This window comes from Crocodylus porosus, unplaced genomic scaffold (genome assembly GCF_001723895.1).
Source record: "Crocodylus porosus isolate Cpor-Errol unplaced genomic scaffold, CroPor_comp1, whole genome shotgun sequence".
NCBI classification, from domain to species: Eukaryota; Metazoa; Chordata; order Crocodylia; family Crocodylidae; genus Crocodylus; species Crocodylus porosus.
This window is the reverse complement of record NW_017728950.1, coordinates 21,067,961-21,081,608: the sequence shown is the minus strand read 5'-3', so window position 1 is coordinate 21,081,608 and position 13,648 is coordinate 21,067,961. Positions and strand designations below refer to the sequence as shown.

Here is a 13,648-nt window from a genome sequence, read left to right as displayed (position 1 = left end):
TGGGGGTGGCGGCGAGCACAGAGGTGGCTTAAGGTGTACTGGTGCCCTGGGCAATCACAAAATTGGAGGCCCTCTTCCCCTATGGGAGCTGGGCTTTGGGGGGAGGGGCCCCTTCCCTTGCTCCTCCCCCTCCCCCTCTAGTGGTGGCAGGGGAGGTTGGGTGGACTCTGCTAGACTGGGGGAGAACATGCCCGCTTCTTCTACCTGCTCCCCAGCCCCACTACAGCCAAATGTACAAACATGGCAGACAAGTTTTTTGGGTAAATCTGATATCTTTTATTAGACCAACTAAATAGTTGGAAACATTTTTCTAGTAAGCTTTTGGGTTTAAAAACCCTTGTTCAGGCTGAGGAAGCAGCTGCAGTTGGTGTGCTATTCCTGGATGGAATGAATAGTAAAGAAGCCAGAGGCTGGTCTGCATGCAAGCCAGTCAGTGAAAGTGTAAATTGAGGAGTCAGTGGGTTTTGTGGAATCAACTGTTAAACTGCTTGTTACCCAAAGAGCAAGTTTTGTCCAGGACACTACAGACTTTCTATGAAAACTTAAAAACAAAGACCACCTTCCCAGCAACACCCTCCTAGCCATCATGGATGTTACCAACTTATATACCAACATCCCACACCAGGAGGGCATCCAAGCCTGCCTTACATACCTACAAGAGCAAGATGACAACTCCGAGAACAGACTCAAAGATATTACTGACCTTATCCTCACACAATAATTTCACTTTTAATAGCCAACATTTCCTCCAGGCCATGGGCACAGCTATGGGCACCAAAATGTCCCCACAGTATGCTAACCTTTTTATGAGCCACCTGGAAGAAGAATTCCTTAAAGACTGCACCATCAAAGCCTTGCTATACTTAAGATATATTGATGACATCTTCATCGTTTGGACTGAAAACCTGCAATCTCTAATTGAGTTCCATCAGAAATTCAGCAATCATTGCTCCTCCATCCAACTGTCTCTTGAGTACTTCAGCACCAACATCTCCTTTTTTGACTCAGTGATCAGCATCCAGTGTGGTAAAATACAGACCACATTATGCAAGAAACCCACAGATCAACATACATATCTGCACAGAACCAGCAATCGCCCCAAACACACCAAGAAACCTGTGATATACAGCCAAGCCCTCAGATCCCACTGAATTTGCACTGAGGAGATCTCCTGGGATTGCCACCTCACAGATCTTAAAAAGGCTTTCACACAACTAGGACACTCCTTCAGAGAGAGAGATGCACATTTGAAAGAGCCACCTGGATACCACCTGAAGTTTTGCTGCAGTGCAGAAGGAAAGCCTCCATGAATCGCACACTGCTGGTTATGACATATTACCCCTCCCTTGAACCTATATGGAAAATCCCCAAACAGTTGCAACCCATACTAGAAGGAGACCCAATTCTTAAAGAGATCTTCCCAGAAACACCCATCCTAGCCTTCAAATGAGCACCGAACCTTGCTAACCTCATCACCAGAAGCAAACTCCCTCAGGCCCAGAACACACCAAATGGATCCAGACCATGCCATGAAAAGAAATGCAAAACCTGCCAACATATCTGCAGTACCCCCACAATTACTACATGCTACAACAGAGCCATCACCATTCCTGGATCTTACACCTGAACCTCCAGGAATATAATACATCTCATCCAATGGACCAAATGCCCTGATGGAAAATACACAGGAGAGACCAAACAACTGCTCACCAGAATGAACACACACTGGAAATCTATCAAAGATAAGAATACCCAACTACCTGTGTGGGCACATTTCTCACAAGAAAACCACTCTGTCCAATCTCTCAGTATTAATCCTCAAAGGAAATTCACAAAACACTTTTCACAGACAAGCCTATGAACTTTACTTCATCACCTCCTGGATTAAAAAAAAAAATCATGGACTGAACATAGAAGAAATACAAAATCTAGAACTCTTGTTTCCAAAGTAATAATACCTCCTCATTAGACCAACTGGAAAATCACAAGAAAATTGTCCTTTTCTGCAAGATTTCAGGCTCAAAGGCCCTTCATCAGGTTCTGGAAAAAGTATTGATGTTAAAAAGTCCTCATAGGTAGGAATTAAACTTCATTTTTTCACAGAGGGAGCTGGAAATGGAAAGCTGTCCCTCTGGGTCCAGCTTTTTTTGTGTTTTCCCGTTTGGTCTAATAAAATGTACCATTTTGGAACCAAGAGTTCTAGATTTTTGTATTTCTTCTGGTCTCAGATCAACATGGCTACCAAGTACACCCCTGGACTAAGCATAGACATTGGATTTATGATGTATTATAACCTGCTTGACATCTGATTCACCAAGAACCTCTCCACTTTTACCTGCTACAGTCATTCCTCTTTCTCCCACATAGCCTGTGTCTCACCCACTGACTCCTCAGTTTGCATCTTTACTAACTGGCTTTCTTGCGTGCAGATCAGCCTCTGGCTTATTTGCTCTTCCTGGATGGAATGAATAGTACACACCAACTCCAGATGCTTCTTCAGCATGACAAAGGGTTTTTAAAGCTTGCTAAGAAAAATGTTTCTAACTATTTAGTTGGTCTAATAAAAAAGTCTCTCGGTCTCACCAGCCGCCCATGGCTGAATCTCACTTCCCCCCCTTACACTAATTTGCAGGGAGCAGGGAGTGTTGCGCCGTGTCTCTGTGGACAGGCAGCAGCCCTTGGTGGAGTAGCTCAGCTGCAGTGGGGCTAACATTACTTTTGGGGAGCTCTAGTGCTGCAGTACTTCTGGCCCAGCCAGCCTGGCCCTGACCCCCTTCCAGGTAAGGCAGGGCTCTCCCAGCCCAGCTTGGCACCCTCCTCCCAGATGCCGCGCCACCCAGCCTACAGGCACAGCAAGGCTCTTCAGGCAAGACCCCAGCTCTGCCCCACCCATCAGCCCCATTGGTAGAGGGGCCCTGTTTCCAGCTGCCAGGGAAGCAAATGTGAAAGCTGCAGTTTTAAACTTGGCACTGAAAATGGGTGCCAAGTTTAAAACTGCAGCTTTCACTTCCCTGCTGGTGAGGATCCTGGGGCCCTGAATTGGAACCATTTTAGTTAAAGCCCTCCCCCCCCACCCCCAAATGCCTCCCATAACAAGTGTATAAATGCCTTTAGAGACCAATAAAATACAATAAAAACATTGTTTGGAATTTACTAGGGCCTTCTTTGTTCTGGTTGTTGGTTGCTATGTTTAGAAAATCTGAATGTTCATCCCAGGACACGCATCGGTTAGCTGCACTGGTGTAACAGCTTTAGTGTAAATGTGTACAAATATTCATCTTTTCAACTTGTTAAGTCCTTGTTTCCAGTTGAGGTAACTCTGAGCAACTCTTCAGAAAGGCACGCCTTGGGAGAACAAGGACCAATGGGCACAAACTAATTGAGGAAAAATTCATGCTAGACGTAAGGAAAAAGCTTCTTTTCTGTAAGTGTAACTAGAATCTGGAACACTCCCAGCAGAGGTGGTGCAGTCGCCATCCCTGAAGATGTTCAAGAGGAGGCTGGACAAGCACCTCATTGAGCTTTCTTGAGCCCAATAATGTCCTACCCCTGGCAGGGGAATGGACTTGATGATCTTACAAGTTCCTTCCAGTCCTTCTATGATGGGGGAGGGTATCCCATGTTACTTTTGTACTGCTGCCGCACCCTAAATGTTGCAGGCTTGTTCCTGTGTGGTGAAATTACACAGCTGAAGGTAGCTGAAAGCTCCTGTATTCTACATAGGGGTCAAACTCTAAAAATTATGATTCCTCTTGTGTTGCCCTTAACTCTTCTCTTTTGAATGTTAGCATAACTCTTAACTCCTGAAATATCTTTATGAACACAGTGGCTCTCTGCTATGATTTCAGTACAGTAAACTGATTAATTCACCTTTGGCATAATTGCCCTCTGTTGTAATTAGCCACTATTGTGTCTCCCTCCTGTCTCCTTATCAACTACTGATGGCTACTGAATAATTCATCAGTATTTGTATTCCCCTGAGAGTGGTAAATTAACTGGAATTTACTCCCCTGTGCCTTTCTGCCAGGAGATGTACAGGGATTGAGTACAAGGGCTAGACCCCTGGTTCTGGGGCCTCTAGCCTTACAGTTCTGGCAAGGAGATTTGGGAGAGCACCGTGGGATGCTAGGGGACCCTTGGATAGTCCTGTCACATTCTGTAGAGCATATGTGTAAGCTGAAGTGCTTCGAAATAATACCTGTTTCTTTCGGTGTTATTTTTGGAGCACTTAAAAGTCTGCATGTGTCTGGAAATTTTGGCAGCAGGGGAGCAGCAATTAATGCCACTGCTTCCCCGCTGCCAAATTTTTTGACCCATGTGGGCTAGGTGGAATGGCTCTGTAGACCAGATCTAGGCCAGGCTTGAGCACCCCGACTTACTATCTTTAGGTTTTGAAGGGAAGAAACACAGCTACAGTGAATGTTCACTTCATGTGTGGACAGATTCAGGTGGGCAAGAAGCTTTTGGGTCCAAATGTAGTAAAAGCCCTGCAAGTGACAGGTTTGGATAAAGGTGAACAGATCTTGGACTATGGGTTCCGGAAGGCAAAGGTCAGAAGTGGCTCAGGAAGTTCTGTGGTGAGGTTTGTGATGCTTGGCCAGCCAACTTTACATCTGAATAGGATATGGTCAGGACTTGTGTGGAGACTTAGTGGAACAGGGTTTGTCCATCTCAGTCCTACTGGCAAGAGGGATTTAAGGCACTGCTGTCTTGTGGTTAGCAGTCTAATGTGAGCTACCTGGTTTGGGTAAGAACTGGAATATAGAGGTGGCTATAGTCCTTGCATCAATAAGGATACAAAGTAGGTTGGTGGAAAGAAAAGGAGGGAGGGTCCAGCCACTCTCCTTTTACAGGGTTCTTTGTGGGAAATATCTGCTTCCAGCAGATGAAGTTCTTAAATGTTTGTACTGGGTTGCTAAACTTCAGGATATTTTGGGGTGCAGAGGAGGTGGAAGGTGAGCTCAGCTTTGAAGCATACTTACTAAAGGAATAGCTTTTGCTTGTTTATAATGTGTAAACTGCTACCTGCACATGGTGGTGGTGTCAGTTGGTTGGGTGGTTGTGCTTTCTTCTAGGTAACATCTAGGAGTGCACCAATTAAAGATTTGGTTTTTTTTTTGGCTGATACTGATGGCTGATTTATTAACCGACCACATCAGCCAATATTGTTCTGATTTGCCAATATGCATCCTGGGCAGCTTAGGGAGCAGCATCTTTCCGGTAAGTCTGTGGGGTGGAAGGGGTATTGGGGGGAGGAGGGGCAGGTCGAGGTCCCCACGGTGAGTGATGGAGTGGGGCTGAAGCAGGCACTGCCCAGGTTGGGCAGGGTGTGGGACAGTCTCAGGTGGGGAGGGGGGATGGCTCTTGCTGCTGCGTGCACCCGTGGGGGAGACACTGGGGGCATGTGCCCCCTGGATTTGTGCATGGGGTAAAGGCAGGCTGCCCTCTATGGGCTAGGGCTAGGGCCAGGGGCTGTGCGGACCTCTTTTGTGGGGGGGGGCAGGCTGGGGCTGTGCTCAGGGTGGGTGGGGGCAATGGGAGAAATACAGTGAATTTTGGGGGTGGCCATAGCCCTCCTGCAGCTGCCCCTGCCTTCCCTGAGTGCAGCCCTGGCCCAGCCCCCACCGGAAAGTGGCCGGCACAGCCCCGTCCTCAGTTCGCAGCAAGCAGCCTGTCCTCGCCCTGCACATAAATCCCGGGGGGCACATGCACCCCCAGGCCTCCCCTGGGGGTGCATGCAGTGACTGGAGCCACCCCTGGTGCCCCTTGAACAAGCTGCCCGTGCCCCAGCCCCACTCCCTCTCACCTTGGGGGCCTAGATCTGAGCTCCCCCTCCCCCCCATTTCAGACTTACTATTTGGAAGCTGCTCTCCAAGCTGCCTTCCTGGCTGTATGCAAGCTGCAGCTGTGCACATGCACGTGGCATTTATTGGTGACATTCTGCTTTGTCATGCCCCCCCTCCCCCATTTTTGGATAGCTTTCTGCACTTTGCAGAGATCCACACTGAGCTCCTCCTCACTTTTTACTCTAACTTTGTCCTTTCATTGGTGGCCACCATCCCTGAGTTAGTTGCTGACCTTAGAAGATGACAGAAGTAACAAGCAGTTACTTAAGTTTCATAGTGGGGGAAAAAGAAGTATTTGCCCCAGTTTTAGCATGTCATCTACAGACTTAATATCTTCAGAGTCTTTCTGGCTTTCCTCCCATATTTACTGGCATGCTGATGTGCTTGTATAACTCAGACTCCACCCTTAGAATCCAGTGGCTTGCATGCTGATTTGCTTCTGGCTTCATGACGGGTGGCTGCATAGGACAAGCTTTATTTAATTGCCAGCATCAATGGGGTGGTGAAGGGTACTCCTTATAGGGCTAGACTAATGACAATGTTTGTGTTTCTTCAGGCAATTCTAATGTTGGAAGATTTGTCCCATATCCATGTGACAAAATGGGAAAGAAAATGCCCCTCTTGCTTCCCAATATTCTCTTTAGCCTTCACATGTTCCACCCAGATGTCTTCTGATGTTATGCCCTTACACCTGCGCAGAATCCACTGTGCGAATAGATTGGAAAAGGGAACCCTGCATTGTAGTGCTAGAGCCCTGTTATGGCACTCTTTCCCTCTCTTAAAAAAAGGAGCCGGGGGGAAGCCATTTAGTCTCCTGGACACTGAGCTTGATATGGGAGTAATGTTGTTTTGCAGTGAGTTTCGGGCATTTTTTTGAGGCAAAGCATGAGAGTACATAACAGTACTTGTCACTTCATTCAGATGTTATAATGTAAGTGCTGTCTGTGTTTTGGATATTAATGCTGAATGACTGACAGCAAAAACATTTACATTTTTTAAACTTAGAAGGTTTTAAAAAGCTAAGAATTTTGTGTTTATATGTATTGTCTTTTCCAAGATGAAAAGTATTTTTTTCCTCTAGAATTTGTTATAACAAGTTTTTGTAAACATTTTTCTTAAGAGAAAGCTATGATTGCATTTTAACAATGTAGTTGTGAACATAGCTTTTATTATAATAATTTTCAATATTAGTTTGCTGTGGTGTTTACAGCATGGTATATCGTTAGTAACAAATTTCCTTGTGTACATAGTTCTGTGCCAAAGATTTAAACCTTTTTGAAACCAAGTATGCTTGGAACTGATTTACGTAGCAGTGTCGGGATTGGGGGTGGGTCAAGGGGTATCTCCAAGCAATGGACTCTGTAAGAGGTATATAGGTGAGTGAAGGGGGGTGGGGATGCCTCATCCATTAAGATGAGAAAAGGTATCAAGAAACAGGGTAGGGGGAGCACTTGTCAGTGGGTATCATCATTTTGTACCCATAAAGATCATAGCTTAGGGGGAGAAGTGGAACAAGGAAAGGTACTCGCATTAGCCCAAGATGGCTGCAGTCAGCATTGTTAAAATAAAAAGGCATGCCACCTGCATATCTTGTCATGCAATTGCAATCACTTACAATAAAGGCAGATGTAAACATGACCATTCTCCTGAGTGATGCTAGTAGGCAGCCAGAGCACTGTCAGCAGCAGTCATTCTGGGAGTGACTTCTGGCTTGGTCAGTTTTATGTAGGATCTTGGTCAGATTTCATCAAGGTGGAGCTTCTGACTGTCAGTCTCTTGGTATCCTCTGGACCAGTGGCACTCAACTTATGGCCCATGGGCAAGGTCCTGTCTGCAAAATGACTAGATCCAGCACATAGGATCAGCAGCACACAGTTTGGAAGGGGATATGCCAGACCTGGGCACCCCTCCCCCTTCTTCTTTCCACCTTTACTAGAGAGGAATGGTGGCCCACTGTGTGCAGCTGAGTGCCTAGACTGCTGTTCTAAAATGTGCAGTACTACTGCTTAGGGCCATCCTATATTTGACATGAAATAAGGATCTGTGCTGGTACCCTGTGCCAGGATTCTTTCTACTTTTGTAGAGTAGAGAAGTGGCTGAAATACTGCTGGAGGTGTGGTTTCTGTCTTGGTTGACTTAACGTCACCTTCAGTATCCTTTCTCACAAGGTGGCATGGCATGTATGGTGTCTTGGTTATGGGAAACTAGCTTAAGTCCCCTGGTTTCTGTTTTGAGATAAGAGACCTTTCTAAACATTTCCCTCCCAACAGGGGGAAAAAAGTCCATAACCTTTATGGGTCTAATTGCAAACACAGTGAGAAGCCATGGCAAAGGGAGTAGCAGGTAGAATAAGCAGGTGTGCTCCCAAGGTGTTTGCTAAGGTATCAGAGTGCAAAAAGGCAGAATGCCAGCATGTAAACAAAGAGATAGTATCCAGTTGCAGACTCTAGAGCAGTAGGACCTAGACAGGTAAACAGAGCAGCAGGGCAGGGCAGTAAGGCAGCTGCAAACCACCAATATTGTTTGAGCAGAAAGTTAAGGATTTTTTGAGTGGTATCCTTTATCGGACCAACTACTTAGGATAGAGTTAAACAAGCATTCAAATGCAAGACATTCTGCTACTACTCTGCTGGCTTTTTTACTTGGACCTGAAGAAGAAATGTATGTAAATAAGTATGGCTCTAACTGTCTCTTGCTCCAGTGCAAAATGACACTTGGCCAGAACAAGGATAAAGCTTCCAGATTTGCTCTAATACTGTTTTTATATCAATGTAGCTGGACTTGCTAGCTTAAGAAATCCATTGAGATTGCTCATTACCAATTTCTTTTGTTCTTCTTTGAATTTTTTTTCTTACAGATGCACCTCTTCAAACAGCGTTGCTTCATGTCCTGAGTCTGTTCGTGTGTACTTTATTCTAAACTATTTAATGAGAAATTCTTCTGCTGGAAACTTTTGTCCTTTCACCGGTAATCTGACTCTAGATTCAAGGCATAGTAGTCTCCTGGTTTATTTCCCAGACAGGTCATAGCAGGAAAGGTCATTCCTAAGAAGACATAAAATCTGGGGCGTCAAAGATTATTAACAGTTTACTGGGGTTTTCCTTAAATGTGTTGAATCTTCTGTGTTTTAAGTAAGAAAATCCCACATAAAAATAAGAAACAGTGTATAGTTTTTCACTCAAAACAGAAAACTATGGATCTTGATGGCTGATTTTGTCCCTGTTACTTCCTTACTTTTTGAACAGATAACTTGCCATGCTGTTGCTTGTGCAGAGACTGCGCGAATTGCTCAACTGGTGGCTCGGCAGAGAAGTTCAAAAAAGAAAGTGGGACGACAAGTAAACTGCCAAATGAGACTGAAGAACACAGCTCCATTCTCATTAGTAGGTAGGAATTCATAACACGAACTACAGTTTAATTAATTCTGCTTTTGTCATGGACAGGTATCAGAAGTCGTCTTTCAGGGACTATTGCTGACTATAAGAGATTAAAAGAATGCACAATCCATGAAGTAGTTTATGTACTCATTTCAGTATTTATTTCCTTCTAACTCTTGTTGGCATATCATTTTTAGTGTGTGTGTGTGTGTTTGTAAGTCCAGTAGAGATTCAAGGGTTCTCTCTCTACAGAAGAGCTGTTTTTGAAGAGTAGCTGTCTTTTGTTGTTGTTTTTGGGAAGCAGTGGGTATGTGTTTTGTTAAGATTTTCCCTCTTTCTTCCCTTCCTAGTCAGGATCAAGTGTGGATTGACTGGATTTTCAAGATTATTTAAAGCTAGTGGTGGGAAAAATTACTTGGGGGTGCTCCTTCATGGCAGGATTGGGGAAGAGGCAGCAGAGCAGGGTTACAATACATATTAAATCCTTGAAGCAGACTGAGTAGCGTATACTCTTCCTACAGGAACAGTATGTTCTGCCTCTCTGAAAGGTGGAGATTGCAACTTGGAGTCAAACTGCTTTCATTCTTCCATCCACTTTACTTTTTTTAAAGTAGGTATCACTATCAAGGGGCAAAAGCATGGAAAAGGAGAATAGAATGCCACAGCACTAAGGCCACAGGCTCAAACAGGTTATTCCCAGGAAAGCCCAGCTGCCCAAAGGAAAATATTTGTAACCACATGGTATGGCTTTTAAATAGTGGGAACTCAGCCTCTAACCCGGGAAACTTTTTACGCCAGGACCAGTTGAAGAGCATTCTCATCCTGGGACAAGATATAACAGGGCAGCATGGAAACATACCAGAGCTTTACCTTCAATCTCCTCATTGGAGGGCTGACATTGAGATTATCTCAGTAACGGTGCTGCTTTCATTCCTAGCTGGCTAGGAAGAGAAAGCAGTCTGTTTTAGTCAGCACTGTTTGCTTGTTTTCCAAGTGCTGGAAGTTGCTATTCATAAAGAGACTTTTTTTCTTTAAGGGTGCTGAACTAAGCAGTTCCACCTTTATCTCTCAAACTAAATGCTCTCAAAAGGTGTGTCTAGATGAGCAGGAGCATTTGTTTCCCCAGGGACAAGTAGCAACAGTACACCTTGTGCCGCTGTTTCTTGTCCCTAGGAAATGCCTGTGCTGCATGTGCTCTGGCATGTGGCAGGTTACCCCAGGTGTGGTAGGGCAGGCTGGGACCAGCAGCCTTATGTGGGGTCCTGGGAGCCTCTGGGAGCTGCAGCTGTAGTAGGAAGTCTGACCAGCAGCTGGAACATGGCTCCAGCTGGCCAGACTCAGTTTTGGGTGGTGAGCACTGATGCCACATGTGCTGCCCTGGTTTTTTTTTGTTGTTACATTTTTAACCCTGGGAGATCCCAGGGTCAACCCCACCCCACACTGCAAAGCAACAGCACAGGGAACACCTGCCTGTGTGATGTGTGGCGTTGCTGTTCATGCCCATCTGGATGTACACAAAGGTTCCATTAATGGCTTTTTGACCATAGTCAGAAAATAATTTTGAAGAAGACTCAGTGAGGATAAAGTCTGGTCAGCAGCTTGGAACTTTTGTTCTTGTGCTAGGAAAGCAATGCAGATTGGCAGGCCACCTCTGCACCTCTGTTTTGGATGTAATTGCTAATATAAGAGGTTGACATGATTCTTGCATACCCTAAAATTAACAGTGCAGAAATAAGATGCATCTCAAACTTGTTTTGAAGCATTCTACAGAGGCCTGCAAGCCTTGCATGAAGAAGTGCTCATAAAGTGAATGTCTAAAGCAGGGATAGTAGGCAACCCCTGGCACATGTGCTAATTAGTGGCATGCAGAGACATTTTCCTTGGCATGCCAGGAGGTGTCAAGGAAAACGTTAAAACATTTTTTTTTTTAACAGAGTTGCTGCTCTGGGCTTCCAGAGCAGTGACAGATCCCAGTGCTGTGGCAGGTACCAGGGGCAGGAGAACACAGGCGGGATGCAAGGACACTGCCTGCATTCTGCTGACCCCACCCCTATGTCTGTGGTGGTGCTCAGGGGAACCTGCAAAATCAAAAGAGCTGCACACATCTTATTCCTTCTGACTTTTGCAAGTTCCCTTGCTCGCCCTCCCCTCCCCTCCCACCACTTGCTGCTCCCTTCTGATCATTGGGGAGGTAAAAACAGTGGTTTTAAATATGGTGCAGTTTTTGCCTCCCAGCTGGTTAGCAACACAGTGCGGCTGCCAGGGGCCCTCAGCTAATCGGTGCCAAAAACAGTGCCATATTTAAAACTTCAGTTATTGCCTCCTGAGTCATTGGGAGCGAGCAGCAAGCAGAAGAGCCCCTCCACCAACCAGTGGTGGACCGTCAAGAGCACAGGGAAACCTTCAAGATTAAAGGAGTCACTATGAAGCCCACTTCTGCTGTTTTGTTTTTTTTAATTTGGTAGGTCCCTAATCAGGGACAGAGCTGGAGGAGTTATGGAGGCTATAACCACCCCAAAATTTGCCTTGGTCACCTCCCACCCCTCCCAGCACTGCCCTCCCCTGCCCCTGGCTGGCACCGCCCCTGTACCTAATCACAGGCTTCCACCATTCCCACCCCCTTCCTGGTTTCTGCTAAGGCTGCTAGCAAGGGCCTAAGCAGCTTGCACCTCCCTGCATTCCGCTTATGTGGGGCTTTTGGCCCGCTGATATGTCCTCCACAGGAGGTTTATATTGAGCAGATTCTTTTTGGTATTGGTTGGTGGAACTGGAGCGTGCTCCGTCCACTCCATGCATTGACCTGGTATTGCAGTGCTTCCAGGACCGGTGCAAAAAAAAAAAAAAAGCTTGCACCACACTGTTGGCCAGAGCTGGAACTGCAGCAAGCAGCCTGAGCCCAGCTGCCACACTGCACAGCAAGCCTCCCCAAGTACCACCTCTGTCTCCACCTGCCTGCCTGCATTGTTGGGGTGGGGGTGGCAGGGAGGGGAAGGGAGAAACCAGCAACAGCAGTGAGAGCTGCTGCCTCATGGGCCCAATGCTTGTACATGCACTTCTGGCGGGTGGGCTGGCAGCTGGACTCTAGCTGCTGATCCTTGTAGCTTCATCCTCCTCTTTCCCTTCCCCCCCTTTCTTTTTCCTTTTTTCTCTCTCCTCTTCCTTTCTCTTTCTTCTTCTCTTCTTTCTCCTCTCTTTTTTCTTTGTCTCCTTTTTCCCATTTCTTTTTTCTTCCCTTCTTTCCCTCCCCCTCTCTTCCATCTCATCACAACATAGTTAAATACACAACAAGACCTTTTAGAAAACTGGTATTTATTGTAAAAAAAAAAAAAAAATGTTTATGATTAATATGTAGTGCATCCTGCCTTGTACCCGCCACCCCAGTTTTTCTGGCATGCCAGAACTCTGGCACCTTACAAGTTTTTTTGGCAGTCAGGCCAAAAAACATTTCCTACTCCTGCTCTAAAGCTAAAGTCTGAATTGGCCAAAGTGGCTGAGCACAGCTTGCTGTATGTAAGAGGTTACTGATCTCTGCCCTACACTTAGTGAATATGTGATAGACCCCTCTACCTCAATGGCTTTCAACCTTTTTTTTTCTTTTGTGGAACCCTTTGGAAATTTCAAATGGAGGTGTGGACTCCTTTGACTTGAAGTGTGGGTATTCACATACTTTTGATCATAGTTGTGTTTTACAGACCCCTAAGACATAGTCTGTGGACTCCCAGGGGTTCTCAGCCCATGAATTGAAAGCTATTGCTCTACCTTAGTGTTGTATTCTGTTTTTGTGCTTGAGGTTAATGGAACAATACTAAGCTCTCCAGATGGAGCAGAATTTCCATATAAATAGCCAAGATATGGTAAGTTCCAAAAAGGGGGCTAGCCACTTAATGTGGCTGTGCACCTGGAACATCCCTCAAGCTTACTACTTCCAAAATGTGAAAATTCTGAGAGGAAACTAGGGGTTTACCGGTAGAGATTTTGGGGGCCAATTAGCTGATTTTTAAGGAGGCGTATCCATGGATAACTATCCAGTTTCTAATATGCAGCCCAGCTGCTTGAAGAGCTGCGTCCGGCTAGTAAGTCTGTTGTGGTGCAAGTGCAGTGGGGAGGGAAGGGGCATGGTGGGGAGGAAGGTGGGGGAAGATGAAGGCCCCTGCAGTGAGGGAGGAGCGGGCTGAGGCAGGCACTGCCCAGCTAGGGCAGGGTGCCGGACAGAGCCGCAACTTGTCTGGGGTTGGGGGGGGTGTGGCTCCCACTGTTGCGCGCACCCTGGGAGGGCTTGGGGGGCATGTGCTCCCAGATCTGGGTGGGGTGGGCAGCAGCTGTGGGTTGGGGCAGCTCTGGGCTCTTACTGGCAGGGGGCTGTGTGTGGGGTGGGCAGCAGTAGCACTGGGAGTGAGGCTGTGTGTGGGACTTCAGCCATCCCAA

At 46.2% G+C, this 13,648-nt stretch overlaps 1 protein-coding gene across 2 annotated transcripts in view; it reads left to right on the top strand.

Moving 5' to 3' along the window:
• Window positions 1–13,648, top strand: part of TDRD7 (tudor domain containing 7) — a 96,166-nt gene that overhangs the window by 11,120 nt on the left and 71,398 nt on the right. For both annotated transcript variants that reach the window (XM_019555198.1, XM_019555197.1), the window contains exon 3: window positions 9,092–9,233. In XM_019555198.1, coding sequence (XP_019410743.1) covers window positions 9,092–9,233 — 142 coding nt within the window. The remainder of the gene's footprint in view (window positions 1–9,091; window positions 9,234–13,648) is intronic.